A 13,074-nucleotide genomic window follows, 5' to 3' on the forward strand; every position below is an offset into this window, starting at 1 on the left:
AAAAATAGGCTAATAGACATACTATATAAAAATATTTGTATGACTGCAAGCAAGGATGCAAATGAAAAAGGGCACACGAAATTAGTTCTTTATTTTATTTATTTTGTATACGAAATGGGTAGAAGAAATAAAATGATCCGCTAAAAGTTGCGCAATAAAACTTCTAACTTTTAAATTTTTGCTAGCAAAGAGAATGCCTTTCACATGCTGAATATGACATTCATATGTTGTTAAAAATTTCTCTGTAGGTATGTATGTGCAATTGCGCACCAATCGCCCGTTCATTTTGTGCATTAACTGTTTTTCACCGTTGCTGCCAACATTTGCAGTTCATTAATGGGGTAGAAAACTTCGTAAACAATCCTTTTTTAAGAATCTGCCCAGAAACATAAATGAAATTCGTTTTTGATTACAATTGTTTGCCTCAGTGCGCTCATACCACACGTAGACCCCGACATGGCAAACAGCTTCTTTGACAGTATACACTCCGCTCCGCACTCATCACTTCATATTTCATTTCTGCTTCCTTTGGGCGGATGAGCGTAATTAGATGTTAATTTGTTGCCGCCGAACCAGCCGTTGGCATGGCTGGTCCACACACAGTAACCTACTTAGGCATACATACAGTGGCTCACAGGATATTTCGACCAGCACCTATTAAAAATTTGAATCATCAATAAAAATTAAAGTGTGAAAGATATTAAAATTATTTAAGCGCAGTGTATTAGCATATTGCTTACAATAAACATTTACGCATTTCTTTTTTTAAACTGTCTCAATAATTTTCAACAATTAAAATAGTAAAATAAAAAGTAACCAGAAATAAATGCGCAACTTAATATATTTTAACCAGGCTGTAGGCTTCAATTTTTATACTAAGTGTAAAGACACAAACAAGAAGGTAAATATTTAATGTGACCGCTTTTATAATCCACGACCATTTTTACTCTTCCCGGCATTGATTCGATCAACTTTTGTGTCACTTGCGCAGTAATTTTGGCCAATTCCCCAACCAGATTCCTTTAAGTTCGATTTTGTTGGATATTTTCTGCTTTCGGATTTTTTTATTTAGAATGGACCAATTTCCGATCACACTCAAATCGGGAAACTGCGATAGTGGTTGCATAAAATGTGTATAGTTCTAAATTAGATCTTGTATGCACAATACCTAACGCCCCGAATCTCCGTAATTTCAAACTAATTGAACTTCAGAATTTTAAAAAATTTAAATTTATGTTAATACCTTAAGGGGACTAGAAATTTCAAAAAAACATGTTTTTGACATGATAACGTCTTATAATTCGATTTAGCCGGCTGCACGCACGAATGCGTCGTTTTCTTGGTCATGGATCGTTACCTTGCTTGAACTGTAAGCGAGAGCGCGGAACGAACGACAAAGAGACAAATCGGCCCCCGTGTTCAGCAACGTTCGTCATCTGGCTCTCTCCTACTTGAGTGAGCATATATATGTATGTATATGCGCATATGTATATAAATTCACATACTTGTATTTGCATATGCCTTCTTTCTGTGTGCATGGTAATGAACCATTTCTCTGTTGAGAATAGGACGATGATAGAAAAAGTAGGAAATGAAAGGGAGTGTTTCGAGTGTAAAGTGTCTTGAAAAAGTCAAATTGATGATGTTGCCTCTTAGTGTTGTTGGCTTATTAACGTCTGATGCACAATCGAAATTGAAGATATCTTTCTTGAATTTGATAAATGTTTCGTCATTTTTCTCGTTTGTGTAATTGTAACTTGATCAATTCCATTGCGATTCCGTTTACCTCCTTCTCTATATCCATACAAAATATCTATCAAACAAATAAAATTAAAATTTTCTTTTGAAAAATGCAACCGTTACCTCAGTATTTTCTTATGACGTTGTCACGTTAAACTATCGTCAGTAAACCGACTTTACAGACAACCTATTTTTTGCGATATTTCGAAAGTATAGTGTCTTAAGAATATACTGTGAAATTTTCATGCGGAAATTCCCAATATTATAACTTCTACATCCCATTAACTAGGTAGAGAGCGGTCCGCGTGCTCCTGTCCCTCAAACTTTAAACTCATTTATCTGGAAACGACTTTTTTCAGCCTGGTGTGGTAAAAGAAAAAAAAATATTTATTTATTTTATATAAATTTATTAAAAAACTGAAAAAGAACCCGAATTTTAGAGTGTAAAATTCAAAACCGCGCCATTTTGTAAATTTTTTCCTTCATTTTTCTAGTAAGGGACATAGCTAAAGTCATACTGTTTAATATTTAATATACTATAATAGTATTTTATTTGTGTTTCAGATAAATAGAAGAACCAAAATGGACAACACCGCCCAGGATCAAATTTTTGGGAGGGTCAACTTCAGCGCGATTTTTTACATTATTAAAATTAAAAAAAATATATATATATTTTTTTTTCATTTTTGTATGTAAAAGAAGTTATGTAAAAAGAATTTAAATATCGTTTTTCAGTTTTTTTATGGTAAAAAAATTCTTGAAAATACCTTAAATTATCGAGCTCTAGACCACCGGGACCCCTTAATACCTTAACCTTCGTGTTTGGATTTGGCCTCAAAATGTTTGTCATAATGTTTTTTATATTAGTTGCCACATGAGGCTTCATCTGGGTGAAAAATATTAAATTTAGACTAATCGGAGCATATGACTGCATTACAAAGTGCAGAGTCCTTATCCAAGTGCTCTTTGACTAACATTAAGCACCACTCCTCATTTCTAGCGGATAAAGCGCCATTGCGCGCTATTCTGCGCTGGGTAATTTTTGACTGCCGTGATTCGCTTAGCTCTGCTCACACTTCACTGCCAATTTTTGTAGCTGATAGTTGACCAGGGTTTTCGGAAGAATATAGCGCTTTTCCGTTGAATACAAAATTTTGTTGGGGTCATTTCTCTCAATAATTCGTGAGTTCTATTTCCATTATGAGTTCTATTTTTGCTACGACTATCATGGTTAAAGCACAAAAACAGAAATAATCATTGAATCGCTTCAAAGAGTTTGCTTGAAATAAGCTGTGGAATTATTTTTGAAAAGGTATTAAAAAATTAGTTAGGTAGACGATAATTCTAACACTATACTAATAAACTGCCTTGAAATAATTTTGATATCTTTCATAACTTAATTTTTATTGGTGGTTAAAATTTTTCATTGGCACTGGCCGAAATAAGCTGTGAGCCACTGTATGTAGGTATATATTCGCGCGCCCCATTCGACGTCAGCTGTCGTGACTATCATTTGCAGCGCAATGAACAGCGCGAATAATAACAACATATCCAGAAGTTACTGTGCAGCATATGTTCGTCTTCATAATTAACTTTTGCTTTAGAAATATCCCTCTTAATCGGGGAAGAGTCAAGAGCTGCGCTCAGCATATCAATTTAAAACTTTGTCCTGCAAATGACTGCATTTATTACTACATCTATGTGAATAGCACGCAAATAAGTAGTATTTTTGTGCTTCTATTAGTTTTTCTACAAATTATTTAAGTTGATTACAAGTGTAAAAAAGTTTTAATTTAGTTTCGACTACTTGCTTGTTTGAGTGGAAAATATAATACAAAAGAAATTACAATTATTTTTATAATTGGAATGTTGGTTTGGGTGCTATAATGGTAATTAAAATTTAATAAAAATAGTTATTAGTTGGTTTTTATTGATTTGTAAAATCAGTTTTGAAGAGTGTTGTAACTCTCGTTGTTGAGTTGCAAGAGATAATATTTTATTGCTAAGAACTTATAACCAACTTTTAACTGAGAACTAAAAATTATGCAAGTATGTATGTCGGGCTATGCTCTCTCTCCAGAGGGTTGCAGGTTCAAAAGCATGTTTACGGGATGCGAATAAATAGTAAAGTCTTACTATAAATAAATTATTTTCATTTCGTTGTTGGCATGAAATAAGGCACACTGTGTGTGAGATATGAACGAAAGTCTGATGTCATTACGAAGCCCTATACATTCCATTTTATACAGAATATGACATTTTTCAAATGTGGGCCGCCATTTTGCACGGTGATGCGGATCTGAGAAGTAAAATTTCCAATAATTTCTCCTGCATAGATCCTATGCACTTGCGCATTGAGCCTGAGTTATGTTGACGTTTGTGAAAACAATTCCGTATGTCGGTATGTAAACGCTCAATAACTTTGTCATTTACTAACCCATCGACTTCAACATACATGTTTTCGATACGCCAATTCAGTACAATTTCAACCATGGATCGCTTTACACCGAAACAATGCGCTGAAATAGTGACGCTATACATTGAAAATAGTCCTTCAACGCGCATATCGCAAAAAAGTATTGCGGCAAACAGGCACCGTCTGGCAATACTATTCGCCGTTTGGTGTCGAATTTTTTTGAGCACGGGACAGTAGGAGATCGTCAATATGCCGTTCATCAACGACCAAGACGTTCCAATGAACTTGTTGAAGCAGTGAGGGAGTGCGTTGTCCAGGAGCCAACTGTGTCGTATCGTCGTCGCGGTCAGCATTTTGGCGTCAGTGAAACCACAATTCGGCGCATTTTAAAGGATGATTTAAATTTATTTCCGTATAAAGGGCAATTGGCATAAAGAATATTGCCGACAGACCATTCACGTCGCTTGGAATACGGCAAAAAAAAAAAAATACGGCATTTTTGGAAGCAACAAAATTGCGGCATTTGGGGAACTGAGAATCCACACGAGATCCATGAAACGCCTTTCCATAATCGAAAAGTAACTGTTTGGGCCGGCATTTGCATCATATTTTTACCGAGAAAACGAAACGGTCGATGAAAACCGATATCGATGGATATTGGCTCATAATGTCTGCCCGCAAATGCGTGAGAAAGGTTTAGACGGTTACTGGTTTCAGCAAGACGGTGCGCCATGCCACATTGCGAATGCAACAATTGAATTTCTGCAACGAAAATTCCCGGGATGTCTTGTGTCAAAAAGAGACGGCATCAACTGGCTCCCCAGATCACCTGACTTAACCCCCATGGACTTCTTTTTGTGGGGTTATCGTCAAAAATGTCTACGTTCGTCTTGGAAGAACAGCTTTTACGAGAGGTCATGCTTATTGAGCTAAGAGTGTCGCTACTTCCACATCCAACGTTCGGTATGCGCAGACTTAAAAAAAAATGCTCGCCGGTAAGAAATTTCGCTCGAATGAAGAGGTTATCGCTGAAACTAAGGCCAATTTTGTCGGAAAAGATACATCGTTATACAAAAGCGATATTGCAATCTTAGAGTGGCGCTGGAATAATTGCGTTGTTCTTCATGGAAATTACGTTGAGCAATAAAGCTAATTTGAACAAAAAGAAACGTATTTTCTTTGTTAGGTTTGTGGCTTTTAAGCTCGTATGTTATTACGTATAAAGTTTCTATGCCTCTACTGATAATCCTTTTATGATTTTATAATTTCAAAACCATTTCTGCGAGAGAAAGGTTTCAAATTTCTTTATTTGAATTTTAAATTGAAGATTTGATTAAAAGCTGTTGATTGCCATAATTGTCACTAGACAACTAATCAAAGTACTGAACCCAATTTTGCTGATTGTTTGCCCAAACTTGTTATAATTATGAAGGAAATGTTAAGCTTCTAAGCTACCTACTAACACATATGCAAACATGTACTTGTCTTGCATGTAGAAGTTAAAAGCAAATCTGTGCTAAGCATTGAAGTCAAATTTGCTATCTAAAATTTGCAAGGCATACAGTGCATAAATGTGTCTGATGACAACTCATTAAAGAGCTTAGCAATTCAAAACTGATTGTCAAAATTGGCAAACTTATAGTAAATGATTACAGGGCTCCTTGACAACAATGCCCATTGTTGAATGATTCATTATAAATGCGAAAGGAATTTCTTCCTTCAACTCGAATTGTAAATTTTATAATTATTAGTTGTCACATGCGAAAATGGCATTTCCATTGTCCATACAAATATGTATATCGCATAAATATGAAATGGCAAAATTGCACATTCCACTTGGCGACATTTGCAAGGGAAGCACTGAGCTCACTTACAAATGTGAATTAAGGTATTTGTAGTTTGCCTTGTGCATGTTGTAGTTATGCACTGCATATAATTAAATGCAAATATATATGCATTCATGTACAAATACTTGTAAAAAAGCGGCGGTGTGCTTATGCGCATGTATATGTGCATAAGTGATTGTATTCAATATTAATAAAAAGTACACTCCCATATGGTGCGTGCACAGTTTCGGCTTTTAACTACGCTAAAAATATAATATGTGATGGCAATCGTTTTTATACATACGTACGTACCCGTATGTGCATTTATTTGTATTTATGTAATCATTGAAATCATATATGAGCTTGTCTATATATACAGAAACTTCCATAGGTGTAGTCTTCTATATGGATAACTTTAAGTTTCACTGCAGTTGGAAGTAATGACATAAATGCACCCACCCATACACATCAAACTTTACTGGGTGGTGCACGGTGGGTTATCTTGGGGCTTAAAACCGTTTACAGCCATAAACAGGATTGCGTAAAACTGATGCACAAGACCGACAGGATAATTAATTTCAACAAATGTAGGCTATATAAGATACACAGTTTGTGAATGAAGTGTTTTGACATCTACTAATCCGGTGACATTCAGTCAAATTGCGTAAGAAAATATGCATTTTTTATGGTTTTCTTTCAATCTTTGGTTTTATTTAATTAATATAACTAATTCAGGAACAAAAATAAGAAACAAAAACAATATACGTTGCAAACACAGCTGCCAAGAAAGTCTTTTTACATTTACAGTTAAACGCTTGGCTCGGTTCCGTTGGCTGGGTCATGTCGTACCAGCTGGTGGTAGCAGAGGAAGAGGAAGGCCTCCTCTAGGTTGGAAAAATCAGGTGTAAAAGAACTTGGCTTCACTTGGTGTGTCTAACTGGCGCCGGTTAACATGAGAAAAAACTACTGGCGCTTTGTTAAACTCGGCCGTGGAGGCACAAACTACGTGTATGATATCGTTCCGCCTGTTTTTTCGGAAAATCTGGTCATGTCGCAACTACACTACCAGAGAAACTACAAACAGTCTATTCTGAGACACAAGAGAGTTTTTGTTTTTGAGCACACAAAAGATCGAATTAGTGAGTTATCTGATTTATAGCTCTGATTTGGCAACTTATGGCTTGTGATTTCTTTTTGTTCCCGAATACTAAAAATAAAATGATAAATAACTCGTTTTGGAGGTATCCACTTCTGAGTAACAAAAGTGCTTTGAAAATTGGGTCCAGGGAATGTGAAAGTATCTTTACTTCCATGGACAATATTTTGAAAAACAATGAATCCATTTTCTTTATTTGAATTTTGCCACTACTAAACAAAAACTTAAACAAAATTGCAGTGACATTCGTAGAATGAATAAAATCGTTAAAGTAAATGAGAAAAGAATGAAATGGGCTAATACTGTTAGGTTTAAGTCCTTTGCACTCAGAGTATTGTGAATGAGTTATAAGTAAACTTTTTATTTTCTATAAAGCTTTGCGCAGAAGTTTTTTCCCATTAAAAAATGAGGAGATTTTATATTTGTTTCTGAGGGATTCAGTAAGTTCTGTGTTTTTCATTTAACGAGTGCGGGCTAGATTAGTAGACCTGCTGTTAAAGTACGTTTACTTAAGCATTAATTACCAATAAATCCACAAAATTAATCTACCCGTTCACATATGGCAGATTAACTGCAAAATTGACAATCAGCTCTCAAGACTGTTTTGAAAGCTTTTCTGCAAAGTAATTGCTTTGAATATTTTGGAGTTTTTGGTTTGTTTAACTATCATTAACGATATGAAGAAAAGACAAGGAATAACTAATTTAATTGCACAATTCGCTGCTAATAACAAACAGTTCCAGGAAATCCGCAAACGACGTTTTCTGAGGTTTCAGAAAAGTATGGCAGCAATACGCATTCGATATTATATTTTATAATAAGAGGGCAAAGCGTTTATGGATACATGCTTTATTCTGTTATATGAATGCATAGTTAAAAATACCTAAAACAAACCTAACTTTTAAAATTATGTCTAAAAACCTGTTTTCTTTGCCGGCATCCATTTTATTTAGTTTTTTTACGTTTTTCTTTACACGCGAAAAAATAATGATCTTTTACACAGAGAACACAGGGTTGTATGTCAAAAAGTATGACTATTATCTAGTATGATTTTCTAGCCTCAGATTGTGGGGGAAAAAAATTCTGTATGGGAAATCTCGCTTTTTCATTACGGATTGGGAGTTAAGCACGAAAAAGTAGATCATCTACCTACATGTGAACGTTTTATTAGTCGCTGTTTTACCCTTCCAATCTGCTTGTGAAAATAGGGGCTTCTATGCTTAGATTTGTTTCCTTAAGTCTGGCCTCAGATGTCTTAGTTGCGAGCACCAATATTTCTTGGGATCCAGTAAAGAATGACGCACTGCTTTGAAGGGGATTGTGTGAGTCTTCATTACGTTTCAAGTTAATCAGTAGTTATCTAAAGGTCTTTCCCTCTGTCTCTAAAGAATTTGGAAGAAGCGAACTCGATCATACTTACCAGCTTCACCGCCATGTCAGTTGCATAAATGTCGGCACTGCAGTTGTTAAGAAATTTGTAAGCCTCTCTTAATGAGAGTTGCTGGAATAAATTAATTTAAATATTTAAAAAATGCATCCTTTAGTGAAGTTTTTAGACCCACCACTGCCCGTGTACATAAATGAAGTGTATTTAAAGGAGCGCAACTTCAAACACTCCTAACCTATTGACGTTGGTGTAACCATACAACTGAATTGCATAGGAAGTTCCACTCAAATTGAAGATAAGTCAACAGTTGCTCCCAGAGCTATACAAACAAACTCCCACACTGCTGTTTACATACATATATATCTACATAGATGGCGTAGCGTAGCCGACAAATATTATTTCGCTAATGCTAATGGCAAGTCCCAAACATAAATATCAGATGTATACATCCAGTACCATATATCAAAGCACTTTACTTATATTATATATAAACATACGCTTCAGGAAATGGGTACTTGCATATGAGTAGTTATGTGTGTGTTCTCGCATTCGAAACTTCAAGCAAGCGTAGCCAAGTCAAAGCAAATATACAACAAACTTCTTGCATCCTTTGGTTTGGTTGCATCTGCCGCAGCTTCTTCGCTTCCTCTTTTTTAGGGCGAATATGAGGATGTGTTAGTAATATTAGCGTAATTTGTATATTAGTTGTGGCAGCAGCTGTGCGCCAATGGTAGTTGTGCAGCGTGCAACTTAGTATGTATACTAGATATAATGCATATTCGCACTTGAGGATATGTTGTACTATAGGCATACATATAATGAGTACACACATACATATGTATGTATGCTTGCATCACAGTTGTTCGTACCTATTGCCTAGTCGTCAAAGCAAGCCATATTTTTGGTGTATAAATTTCAAAAGCAGGCAGTTAAACGAAATTGTTTCGCGTCTCACGAGCAGTTAGTTTCGCGCTTTTGACGTTGAATTGCTAATATTTTTACGAGTGTTAGTGAGCTCTAGCTCTGCAGTAGAGCAGCTGTTAACTTTCAAACTATCTCTGCATGTAAGCAGATATACGAATACATATAAGTGTAGTGTACATTTGTACGAGTATTTGTACGAACCCGCAACCGTTTGTATGTGTCCAAACATGCCCGCAAACTCATCATCGCTAGACTGGTAAATACGATCTGAACTTATATAAAATGCATCGTCACTGTAGTACTGCTGCAGTAAACTGCTCGTCTCATCGTCGATGGTGTCTACAAAAAAGTATGATGGGCATAAAGTGAGTGCGCATTAATGATTATGATAATGGCTCGTGTGATGGTGATGGTAATGGTGATGTGGGAAATTGAGATGTGGGTAGATCTGTATTAGTGGATGTTTGGAGCTTTTATGATGTGATTCTAATTCCAATCTGAATACAAAATTTGATGTTTAAATTTAATAAATAGTAAAAAATATATCTTGAATTCAATTTAAAGCAAATTAAATTTAACTCAAATTAACGTAATGATAATTTAAAATAATATTTAAAATAAAACCAAAAAATATATCTTAACATAAATATATTGTGACCAAATATTTGACTCTGTAAAGCGTGGAATTACCTGGAGAATGAACACCAGTCTCGAAGATCTGGAATATGCAGATGACGCTGTTTTACTCTCGCATTCGCATCAACACATGCAGATGAAATTAAATGTGCTTCAGCAGAAGTCCGCGAAAGCAGGACTCAAAGATAATATTAAAAAGACGGAATCTATGCGTATCAAAGCTAACAATGCTGCGCTGTTTACAATTGGTGATGACACCATTGCAGACGTTGACAGTTTTTGTTACTTGGGAACTATGATCTCCATAGACGGTGGTGCGAAAAGTGACATTTACAACCGAATAAATAAGGCACGTAACGAATTCGCTAAGCTTCGAAATATATGGCGCTCCAACAACATCAAAACTTGCAAAAAGGTTAAAATTTGTAACGCGTGCGTTAAATCTGTGCTGTTGTACAGATCGGAAACTTGGCTTGTGACATCGGCAACGAACGCAAAGCTGCAAGCGTTTATAAACAGGTGTCTGCGTAATATACTTAAGATATGGTGGCCAAGAGTTATAACAAACGAGGAGTTCTGGAGAAGTACGCACCAAAATAGCATCAACAGTGAAATAAAGAAAAGTAAATATGGATGGATAGGACATACTCTGCGAAAGGACTTGGTATTTTATTTATTTATTTATTTATACAAATAGTACACAGTAAGACTAAGGTCTTTTAATAGTACTTCAACAATATTATATTATAAAAAAACTGGAATGTTTTTAACACACCAGTTTCTTAATCTAAATTTTACACCAGTTCATTTACAAATCAATCCAATATATTTAACTTAACTATAATAATAAGAAAAAAAAAAAAAGCAGTAGGAAAAGAAAAGAAGGATTTAGAAAACAAAAAGAAAAAACAAAAGTAGTACGAGTAATTAGAGAATGTAAAGAGAAATGTAATGCGCTACTTTAATGCAATCAAACACTTTTAAAATAATTATAGACTTGTGCCCTGAAGTTAGATCTGTTAAGTCCAGCCTTCACAGTGTCGGGTAATGAGTTCCACACTTTAACAGCGTTAATGAAAAATAATCTAGATGATGGTAGGTAATTAAATTTTGGAACGATGAATTTGTTGTGTCTGCGAGACTTTACTGGTATCAACTTCTCTGCCAGATAGGGAGGAGACCTGAATAATATAAGTTTGCACAAAAATATGCAATACCTAGCAGATAAATAACTATTAAGGCAACAGCCTAGTAGCCTTGATCTGAGGGCTGAGATATGGTCATATCTGCCAATCCCATATACATACCGCGTGGCGTTATTAAATGCCACATTAATATGGCAAGATGTGGAGTCGAGTTTGCTGTATACCACCTCAGAGTAGGTGATGGGAGGCATAATTAGCTGGAGAACTAATTTGCGCCTCGTTTTCTCTGGCGTGAATGTTGTATATGGTCAGCACAGGTAAGTTTTGTGTTAAGAATAAACCCCAAATTTTTTACCTTATCCATAAAGGTAAGGGAACTTGTACCTATCCACAATTTAGGGATATTGTCAACATGCACATCACTATTACATATAGGTAAGACATATGACTTTGATGCGTTCAGACATAAAGAGTTATCATTAGCCCATACAGAAATAGCAGACAAATCACTGTTTATTTTGAAACATAAATCTTCAACGAGACCAATACGACTGGACAAGTACAATTGTATATCATCAGCATACGCATGGACATTCACGTACTGACAAACGGTAAAAACATCATTGACAAAAATACTGAATAAAAGTGGACCAAGAATAGGCCCTTGCGGAACACCAGTTTGTACGTATCTAGACTGAGATGTTAATTTACTGGTCTTGACCTTCTGCATTCTGTCACTAAGGTAGCTGGTACCTGCAAGGAACGAGAAGAAGAGGCAGACCAGTGATGACTTGGCAAAGGACTATCCGCAATGAAACTGGGAAATCGTTTAATGAACTGAGATTTATGTCTAGAAATTCAAATGTTTGGAATACTTTTGTTGAATCCTTAAGCTCCCAAAGAAGTATGGAATAATAATAAATAATTGTGACCACATCGTAAAGTGAATTGTTGATTGTTAAAATAAGTTCTTAATGAGAGCAAATCTAGCAGCTCAGTAGAAAATATAAAGAGAAAGGGAAATATATGATTATAATAATGATGCGAAGCTCTTAAGTTCAGGCGTCACAGGGTTTAAGCTGCAATTAGTGGTGCCATACCTCAGCTCTAACCGTAACCACTGCAATCAGCTGTTCTGATCAAACATACGGACATGACTGTAAACGAATGTAGGTTCCGCACAACGACGCCATAGCCATAACCGTAGCCGTATGTACCTATAAATTTTGCTTTTCCCCATAATCGTAAGCAGCTGTGCAATACTTGACATTTGTTTTGATATATGCGATACAAATTTAGGTATTAGAAATGAACGACGAAAAATTAATGGACTGCATGGAAAGTTATCCTTGATTTTATGACAAAATGCAAATGTTGTCATTAATTATACTTTAATATCAGTTGTTTAAGGTTACAACTACGACACCACTTATTGCGTTGCGTCACATCATCAGCACCTAAATGAATTTCTATTATTCGACCAAGTCTCCACTAAGTAAGTGGTCAACTACTAATACATGTCGCTAATCAGAACATTTTACGTTTGCCGCTGCCATTTCCTTGTGTGCCAGAACTGTTGATGGATTTTTCGCAATCACTACTTATGTCTCAAGAGATTAGCTTACTGATAATGCTTAAAGAGACTAGACGGAATATCTGGTACTTCTTGTTCTGGTAATTCGCGAAGTAGAGCGCCGATGAGAAAGCCCCTGGTACGAAATCATATTTGTATTCAGAATCACGAGAATAAGCACACTCGAATTAAAGCACGCTTCATTGTGGGTACAAATGCTTGCAGCTGGGAATACGATTTGGCCAGTGTGCCATACCAAATGATGCTTGGC

At 35.7% G+C, this 13,074-nt stretch overlaps 1 protein-coding gene across 1 annotated transcript in view; it reads right to left on the reverse strand.

The window, feature by feature from the left end:
- The window catches only part of LOC128862104 (uncharacterized), an 88,199-nt gene that overhangs the window by 37,744 nt on the left and 37,381 nt on the right, over positions 1-13,074 (reverse strand). The window contains exon 3 of the mRNA XM_054100536.1: positions 9,651-9,788. Coding sequence (XP_053956511.1) covers positions 9,651-9,788 — 138 coding nt within the window. The remainder of the gene's footprint in view (positions 1-9,650; positions 9,789-13,074) is intronic.

Source organism: Anastrepha ludens, chromosome 4 (genome assembly GCF_028408465.1).
Source record: "Anastrepha ludens isolate Willacy chromosome 4, idAnaLude1.1, whole genome shotgun sequence".
In the NCBI taxonomy this organism is placed as follows: domain Eukaryota; kingdom Metazoa; phylum Arthropoda; class Insecta; order Diptera; family Tephritidae; genus Anastrepha; species Anastrepha ludens.